The sequence below is a fragment of the Notolepis coatsorum genome (genome assembly GCF_963971535.1).
Source record: "Notolepis coatsorum genome assembly, chromosome: 15".
Lineage (NCBI taxonomy): Eukaryota > Metazoa > Chordata > Actinopteri > Aulopiformes > Paralepididae > Notolepis > Notolepis coatsorum.
Window position 1 is genome coordinate 5,475,661 of NC_140179.1, and position 10,000 is coordinate 5,485,660.

Consider the following 10,000-nt stretch of genomic DNA (forward strand, 5'->3'; position numbering starts at 1 on the left):
GAAGGGTTTGTAGTAATGAAGATTTAAGTTATGAGTACTCACGCCATCTGTGAAAAAGCTCTTGACCCTTTTTGGTAGTCTCCTGTGGAAAGAGCATGGAGACATGTACAATATGTATTAATAAATATATACTGTACATAAATACATGGTAACATGACCTTTGGGTACATTCATCTACTGCATGACTGGACTCTCACACTATACTCCTAATCTGCAGTCCCTGTATTATTGTCAAGATTAGATTAGATATCAAATGTATTGTCATCATGCTGATTAATTGAAAATGGGGTGACCCTGATGTAAACAAGACGAAAGTCCTTTCTCTGGTCTGCATCCCCTTAACAATTGTGTGTATTGAGCCGTACTGTATTGTACCCATTCTGCAATCTGTTAATAAAGTTTTCAATCAATCAATCAATCAATCAATCATGCAGCACAAGTACAGTACAACAAAAATAAGTTGGCATCTAACCAAAGTGCAAATGTAACAGTAAAGTGCATTAACAATATACAATGTACAAGTGAGTAATAATGATAATCAAATGCACGTACATTGAATGTATAGATGTGTAGACTTTGTCTGCACCAAACAACCAAGTCAAATTCTTGGGTTTTAAATTAGAATCTTGAATGAAATCTTTATTTCAAACATGTGAAAAATGTAAATACATAAATCTTAGTTTAAGTCACAATACATATTACATACATACACATACACATATCTACACATAAATACACTATTCTGCATTCATGTGATAAATATATATTTAAATATAAATTATTTGTGGGTTCATGTGGCGATTAGAATTAGAATTCAAGGTTCACTAAAAAATGAAGGTATATTTTAATTTCACAAACTGAATAAACAAACTGTCCTCAGCTAGAAAGCCACCTGAAAAGTTGCTGTTTGATTGTCGTCGTTTAAAAAAAAAAGGGCCTGCAGTTTTGTTTATGAACATATATCAGGGTTTACATTCGGTTCTAATGGCTCAAAGTGATTTTGTTTTGATTCATGATGACATAAGATAGAATAATTGTAAGAATGAAATGTATGGGAAATGTTTTATAAGAAAATGACAGGTTCTGGAAATGTAAACAAATGTATCTCCCCAAACTGCATAGCACACCTTCAAATTTACTGAGAATATTCAACCCACATCTATTTTTGTCATCTAAAAAATCTAAAGATTTTGAATTATTCAGTTATAAGGATTAGAATAGAAGTACTTTATTGATCCCGACGGGCTTCAATAATGATCGCCTCTGCACGTGTTTTTAAACATTCTTATAACCCCAACCCTCTGCACGTGTTTTAATTTTGTTTTAAATGTTGTATATTGAATAACAATTAGTTTCGTTTGGTTTTTCCACCAAACATCTTTAATAAACTAGTGAGAATGTCTTCAGAAGCTCTACACCTTTACCTCATTGAGAACCAGGATCTATGAAGCCCCGCCCCGCTTCCCCCCCCTTGCCCCGCTTCCCCCCCTCTTGCCCCGCCCCTTCCCCCCATCACGCCCCACCCCTTCCCCCCTCACGCCCCTTCCCCCCGCACACTCCACCCCTTCCCCCCTCATGCCCCACCCCTTAACCCCCTCACACCCCTTACCCCCTCACACTCCACCCCTTCCCCCCTCATGCCCCACCCCTTACCCCCTCACACCCCCTTACCCCCTCACGCCCCTTACCCCCCTCACACTCCACCCCTTACCCCCTCACGCCCCTTACCCCCCTCACGCCCCCTTACCACCCTCACAACTCCACCCCTTACCCCCTCACGCCCCCTTACCCCCTCACACTCCACCCCTTCCCCCCTCACACTCCACCCCTTACCCCCTCACGCCCCTTACCCCCTCACACTCCACCCCTTACCCCCTCACGCCCCTTACCCCCCTCACGCCCCCTTACCCCCTCACACTCCACCCCTTACCCCCTCACGCCCCTTACCCCCCTCACACTCCACCCCTATCCCCCCCTCACACTCCACCCCCTTACCCCCTCACACGCCCCTTACCCCCTCACACTCCACCCCTTACCCCCCTCACGCCCCTTACCCCCTCACACTCCACCCCCTTACCCCCTCACGCCCCTTACCCCCTCACACTCACACCCCTTCCCCCATCACGCCCCACCCCTTACCCCCCTCACAACTCCACCCCTTACCCCCTCACGCCCCTTACCCCCTCACACTCCACCCCTTCCCCCCTCACGCCCCACCCCTTACCCCCTCACACTCCACCCCTTACCCCCTCACGCCCCTTACCCCTCACACTCCACCCCTTCCCCCCTCACACTCCACCCCTTACCCCTCACGCCCCTTACCCCCTCACACTCCACCCCTTACCCCCTCACGCCCCTTACCCCCTCACACTCCACCCTTCCACCCCTTCCCCCCTCATGCCCCACCACCCCTTACCCCCTCACGCCCCTTCCCCCCTCATGCCCCACCCTTACCCCTCACGGCCCCTTCCCCCCTCACTCCCCTCCCCCCTCACGCCCACACCCTTACCCCCTCACGCCCCTTACCCCCTCACACTCCACCCCTTCCCCCCCTCATGCCCCACCTCTTACCCCCTCGCGCCCCCTTCCCCCCTCACACCACCCCGCCCCTTCCCCCCTCACCCCCGCCCCTTCCCCCCTCCCCAGCTGGGCGACAGCGGCCATGACAGGTTTGCAGGATTAGTTGCGTCACACAGGAAGTAAAGTGGGAACCTTTAACTACTTATTGTCCAAACTTACGAGAAGACGCGTCCCCTCTTCTCTGAAGGTGTTCAAGCCCTCGTCACAGGACTTGGAAGCGCTCGGTGGGTGATGGGCCAGCAGGTAGGAGGAGCGGCGAGCCTTGATGCTGCCCTGGAGGAGAGAGAGAGACAGTTTAGAGAGAGAGAGAGAGAGAGAGAGAGAGAGAGAGAGAGAGAGAGAGAGAGAGAGAGAGAGACGGGCGCTGGGAGGGTGAAAACAGAGACAGTTTAGGGAGAGAGAGAGAGAGAGAGAGAGAGAGAGAGAGAGAGAGAGAGAGAGAGAGAGAGAGAGAGAGAGAGACGCGGGCTGGGAGGGTGAAAACAGAGACAGTTTAGGGAGAGAGAGAGAGAGAGAGAGAGAGAGAGAGAGAGAGAGGAGAGAGAGAGAGAGAGAGAGAGAGAGAGAGAGAGAGAGAGAGAGAGAGAGAGAGAGAGAGAGACGGCTGGGAGGGTGAAAACAGAGACAGTTTAGAGAGAGAGAGAGAGAGAGAGAGAGAGAGAGAGAGAGAGAGAGAGAGAGAGAGAGAGAGAGAGAGAGAGAGAGAGAGAGAGAGAGAGAGACAGGCTGGGGAGGGTGAAAACAGAGACAGTTTAGAGAGAGAGAGAGAGACGGGCTGGGGGAGGGTGAAAACAGAGACAGTTTAGAGAGAGAGAGAGAGAGAGAGAGAGGAGAGAGAGAGAGAGAGAGATGAGAGAGAGAGAGAGATGAGAGAGAGAGAAGAGAGAGAGGAGAGAGAGAGAGCAGGCAGGCTGGGAGGGTGAAAACAGAGACAGTTTAGAGAGAGAGAGAGACAGACGGGCTGGGAGGGTGAAAACAGAGACAGTTTAGAGAGAGAGAGAGACAGACGGGCTGGGAGGGTGATAACAGAGACAGTTTTGAGAGAGAGAGAGAGAGAGAGAGAGAGGCTGGGAGGGTTGAAAACAGAGACAGTTTAGAGAGAGAGAGAGACAGACGGGGGCTGGGAGGGTGAAAACAGAGGACAGTTTAGAGAGAGAGAGAGAGAGAGAGAGAGAGCTGGGAGGGTGAAAACAGAGACAGTTTAGAGAGAGAGAGAGAGACAGGCAGGCTGGGAGGGTGAAAACAGAGACAGTTTAGAGAGAGAGAGAGAGACAGGCGGGCTGGGAGGGTGAAAACAGAGACAGTTTAGAGAGAGAGAGAGAGACAGGCGGGCTTGCGGAGGGTGAACACAGAGACAGTTTAGAGAGAGAGAGAGAGACGGGCTGGGAGGAGTGAAAACAGAGGACAGTTTAGAGAGAGAGAGAGAGAGACGGGCTGGGAGGGTGAAAACAGAGACAGTTTAGAGAGAGAGAGTACGGGCGGGGCTGGGAGGTGTGAAAACAGAGACAGTTTAGAGAGAGAGAGACAGGCGGGCTGGGAGGGTGAAAACAGAGACAGTTTTAGAGAGAGAGAGAGAGACGGGCGGGGCTGGGAGAGGGTGAAAACAGAGACAGTTTAGCGAGAGAGAGACGGGCTGGGAGGGTGAAAACAGAGACAGTTTAGAGGAGAGAGAGAGAGAGACCGTGCGGGTGAAAACAGAGAAATGACGACAATTATAGTTGTAGATGGCCGGTATGTGAGGCAACGTGAATAACTAAATAAATGATTATGCTGAAGAAGGGGGATCCCCCCTTGAACGGCCCTTCTAAGGTTTCTCTCCTCCACATTTCCTGTGGTGCTTTTTTCCTATTGCTAGGTTTTTAGTGAGTTATTCGCGTGGGGTATGTCTGGGAGTGTTGCATTTATTTATTTTACATTTATTTTGGATTTCATGGTGTTTTTTGTTTTGTTCTTGATTTATTGTGATGTTTCTTCTTGACTTGTTTAAAGAAGACGTGTCCGACCCATGGGGACATTAACGTGTGTTGTCGGGCCTTACAAATAAATTTGATTTGATTTAGATTTGCTGTATTCGTTTATGGTCGAAGGTAGGAAGCATCGTCTCTGACCTTCCAGAGGGAAAAACATGAAGCTCACGCTAAAATGGGCAGTTTTTTCTTACAATTCTTTCTTGTATGAACTACAACTCATAAAGACAGTTTACAATAATATATAGCTAATACTTGTAAATCTATTCTTAACACAGCTAATAACTACATTAATGTTTATACACTGTAGGTGGTCTTGTTGAAATGACATCAAATGATGCTCTAACTGGGGGTTGAGAAATCATACCCATACCTGGGTTTAATTATATTTGTCCTGGGTTTAATGATATTTTATTGGGTTTTGAGGGGTATATTTTTTATTTGTATTAATTGTATTTTATTTTTATAAAATGTGTTACTGTATTTTATCTCCCTATGTTTTCCTCCCCCCTGCGTGGTGGGCACACCCTCGCTTCACCCACAGGCTCCGACATGTTGTATCATGCACTCATACTCTCATACACCTACACACATCCAGGCAGACACTCACCAGTACATATTACTCAGACATCTGAAGGACGGCAATGGAAATAAGCTGCAAGCTTTCTTGCGTTTTTATCCTTTTGCTAATGTTGATAATGTTGATATGTATATTTGTATATGTTCATCATTATCAATAAAGATCTCTATCTATCTATCTATCTATCTATCTATCTATCTATCTATCTATCTATCTATCTATCTATCTATCTATCTATCTATCTATCTATCTATCTATCTATCTATCTATCTATCTATCTATCTATCTATCTATCTATCTATCTATCTATCTATCTATCTATCTATCTATCTATCTATCTATCTATCTATCTACCTACCCGAGTTTGTGACTAGGAGCCCTGAGTTGATTTTCCCTAGGAGTTCTAATTGAATGCAGAATTAGTGATTAATAGGAGATGTGAGACAGGTAGAGGGATTACACTGCAAAACATATCTTTCTGAATAAGTCATTTTTATCTTGAGTCTTCAAATCGTATTTTTCCTCAAACCAGTGAATAGGGAGGTGTAGTCTGACATCACTTTGGACCGCCCGCGAGGTCCACCCGTTTAGGGATTCATCATTGGGAAAATGTATTATCGGATATTGTAATAATTCTGCCTCATGAACATTGGCAAGCTTTCCATTTTTGCACAAAATGAGTTCCCTTCTATCACTAACATTATTGTTTAAGCATTTTTGGTTGAAATAAAATTCAACGTAATTATTTTACGATTAATTTCTAATTGTTTCATGTTGAGCTATTAGATTGTGGATGAATACACACAGAAAGGTACACCGTGCCAATGTTCATGCTTTATTTGGTTTAATCGAGACGATTTACAAATGTGTCCATTGGAAATACATTGCAATTTCAAGTGAGATGGACCGGCCGGAAACAACAATGACGTAACACTACACCTCCCTATGGAGTGAGACAGTTGAACTTTCTTCACTGCAGTTGAACTTGGTCAATATTTTCTATGGAAAGCAAGTGAAATGTATTGAAGCACATTTATTTCACTTTTCTTTGGACCGCTAACGATTTTCCGTTTCAGAATTTTCTTGTAACTTTTTCCAATTTCTTGACTAGAGTTGGAATAGTTTGAGTTTTGGTCTGTGTTCAGTATAATAGCTATGCTATATGAGGGCATATTAATGAGGACATGTCACTCTGTAGCTGAAGATAATTCTTCACACCATCAAATTCATACTTTTATTACATTAAATTAGATTACATTCAAATGTATTGTCATTATACACAGCACAAGTACAGTATACAACTAAAATAAGTTTGGCATCCAACCAGTAGGCTTCTCTTATTTACGTAGGTTATCTTGACTGCTCCATTTCACTCTGCTGCAGTATAGTAATCACACAGAAGATGACTTCGACAAGCTCTCCGTTGCCCATTGCAGTTTGTACAGTAGAGGTTGAAATAACCATGTTGTATGTGATACTGTCTCTGGTAACTATTACAATGTAGGGGTGTAACGATGCCTCGAAATCCTAATGTGACGATTCAACTGCATCGATTTGAAAATGTTAGAATCGATTAGAATCGAAAAAATACAAATTAAAATTAAAATTATTTTAATTTGTGTATGTTTTTTTTGTGTGTATTGTTTTTATTGACCTATAGTCCATTCATGCTGAGTGAATCAGTTGCCCCAGCCACATTTGTGTATTCAAAATTCTTTGGGGAATTAACTGTAGCCTAGAACTAGTGCGCCCTGAGAGGGAGGTTTGCCCTGAGTGGGAGGTTCAAAGGGTCAAAGTGGGTATAAAACAGGAGGGAAGACTGTCATGTTTTAAACTGTGGATACCAAACAGAGAAGGTAAAGACGACTTTAAACTGTTAAACAGTAATCCAGAACTATTTTATTGCACTGTAAAAAAAACTGATTTTATATGTCTGTACTTTATGTGCTCATTTCATGTCTATTCTATTCTACTACTTATTGCACTATTTTACTCTGTCTATTCTATCTTACTTTTTTTTATTATTGTCTATTTTAAAAACTGAATCAAATAAACAAGGTGGCCTGTTGGGATGTTAGATCCTAATGTGAAAAACTGATTTTATATGTCTGCATTTTATGTGCTCATCATCCTGTCTGTTTTCTGTTGTGAAGCCCTTTGAACTGCAGTTTCTGTATGAAAGGTGCTATACAAATAAAGTTTATTATAATTATTATTATCCTTCAGACGTACTGTACGTAGGAACCCTGACACGAGGAGAGGTGGAGGGTGAGGTGAGAACGGAAGGAGGGGGTGGTGGGAGTATGAGTGGGGTGGTGGGTCACTCACTGCAATCGTGCGAACGGAGTCGAACAGAGGGGGGGGTGGAGGAGAGGGTGGGGGTGACGGCTGAGGAAGGGAGGGCGGGAGGCACGACAGAGGAGGACTGGAGGAGGACGCCAGAGGTGGACACCGCAGAGCAGGCCGGCACATGGCGGGAGGACTGCAGGTCAACACAAGGACCGGCGGGTTCGTCTGTGAGGGGGGGGGGGGGGGGGTCAAAAGTGAGAGGTCAAAGGGTGAAATGTTACAGGAGAGGGGTCACGTGTTAAAAACATGGACAAGACAAGGGGTAGAGTTTCTCTAAACCGAAAGTTACAAACTCTGGGCACAAGACATACTTAGACATGCATATATATGTATTATGTATATACACTCAGACACAATGAGGATAGGAAGACTTCACTATTCTCTAGGACAGGGTCGCGAGCCGCCGCGGGGGGGTCGCCAGATGATAAGTTCAGGCCACTGAACTTAGAAGCAGGCCAGGCCAGTGTTTCTAGTTGCACCAGCGCAATAGTTAGATAACCTAGGTGGGGAACAACCAGGAGATCACTGCAACTCACACAAGTTGGAGAACTATCTCTCTCTCTCTCTTGCTCTCACACACACACAAAGGGAGCCGCATGTGATTGGTGGAGGCGGGACCCTTACAAAAAACTGCTAATCATTGACACATGCTAGCCTGTAATAATCCCCCCCAGAAAAATCTACTTTGCATTTGATATATTGCAAATATATGCCATCTCACACACTGGCATTTAAAGGGTTAGAATTATAAAATGAATATGTGGTAAATGAAGTCTTTGTAACAAAGAATTTCCTGGTGGGGGACCCCCTGCTTAAAAAGTGGCCTGACTGGGGCTATATTTTGAACTATATTTCCTGGCCTGAATGATTTCCCCAGTCCGGCCCTGGTTAAAAGCCTCCAATGCTTATTAGTGTGTGTGTGTTTGCATGTTTCAACCATACATTTCCATTTATAAAAAAAATAAAAATATATATATATATATATTTTTCTCCTATAATAGTGGGGGTCGCGGCTCACTGACACCGTTATTTGGGGTCGCAGCCTGAAAAGTTTGGGAACCCCTGCTCTAGGAGAGGAGAGATAGTGCCAGAGAGATAGTGCCAGAACACTATTACCCCTTTCACACTGCCAGGGCTCCGGTTCAAGCTCCAGCTCCAGCTCCGTTCTGGAGCCTCTGAACCTTGGTGCTCTCTGGTGAACCAGCCCGCGTTTACACCTATTTAAGCAGAACCAACGTTCCACCGTGTCCGTCATCAACGGGGGCGTTACTCAGGCGGAGGTAAAAATAATGCGTGGAGAAAGTCTTAGCGAGCCTCAAGGCGCGAGCGCACACACAAAAGCACACACGATATACATACTGTATACATTTTAAATGAATCATTCCAGCAAAGTAGGCTTCTATTATTCGAATTACTTGTTTTAATGGGTATCATAGCAGTAAGTCCTACTGTAGAACATGACATATTAGCATGACATCTGATTTATTAATGCCAATACTGGACGACAAGCGCAATTGTAAATGATGGATTAGTCAGTAACAGTTCACGACGGACCGTTTAGCTCAACAGGTTAGTGCGCTGCCTGTTGATCATATGGTCCCAGGTTCAAATCTCTTGGTTACATTTTTCTTTTTGTAACGTTAATTCATTTATCCACTCTGGTTGGATGGTGTATTGTACTTGTGCTGTATAATGACAATACATTTGAATCTGATCTCGTTTTGAGATCAGTCGCAAATCGCTTCCTGTTGAATGGATCGGTTTGAGTGCAATGCCGACTCTCTACTTTCCCCCGTTTACTCGTCTTCACAGCCTAGAATATGACACACCCACTGATGATGTCACGGTTCGCGAGGAAAAACCTAAACATTTTTCGGTGCCAGCTGAGCACCGATTTGTCACGTTTTGAACCAATTAATCCCAGTGTGAACGCGCCGGCCGGTGCGAGATTACATTCGGGAACCGGCTCCAGCACGGAGCCTGGCCGGTGTGAAAGGGGCATCAGAGAACTGAAGCACGGCAGCTCTATGGGGCGGGGGGGGGGGACACACTAACCTATGAAGGGTATAGAAGACAGGGAGTCGTGCATATGCTGCGCCAGGCTACCGTTGGGTCTCTGGCCGAGGGTGGCGCCCCCCCCAGACACGGGGGAGGGGGTCGCCGCGGAGGGGGGGGGTGTCCCGGGAGAGTTCAGCTCGGGAGAGTCCACGGGGGTCGACGCGTAGCTGGGGTGTCTGAGCGGGTGGACGGGCGTGCGGCGTCCCGTCGGGGGCTTCTGCCTCAGGACCACCTCGTCGTGGCCGGGGAGGGACAGCGGGGACGCCCGCTCCTCCTCCTCCTCCTCCTCCTCCTCCTCTGACGCGGGCAGCACCGGAGTGGAGCGAGGGCGCGGCGGCGGCGGCGGGGCCGTGTGGTCCGAGGGCTCCGTCGTCCTGCTGCTGCTGCTGAGGTTCCAGTGGAGGTGCTGGGGCCCGGCGCCGCTGGGCTCCCTGAAGCTCTGGGCCTGCTGCAGGATGTGACCCGC

General features: G+C 46.3%; 1 protein-coding gene across 1 annotated transcript in view; it reads right to left on the reverse strand.

The window, feature by feature from the left end:
- Positions 1-10,000, reverse strand: part of LOC311241644 (rho GTPase-activating protein 23-like) — a 151,163-nt gene that overhangs the window by 42,077 nt on the left and 99,086 nt on the right. The window contains exons 7-8 of the mRNA XM_084330521.1: positions 9,532-10,000; positions 7,456-7,641 (exon numbers count right to left, since the gene is read on the reverse strand). The exon at positions 9,532-10,000 is cut by the window's right edge and continues 1,104 nt beyond it. Of these exons, the coding sequence (XP_084186647.1) occupies positions 7,456-7,641; positions 9,532-10,000 (655 nt within the window). The remainder of the gene's footprint in view (positions 1-7,455; positions 7,642-9,531) is intronic.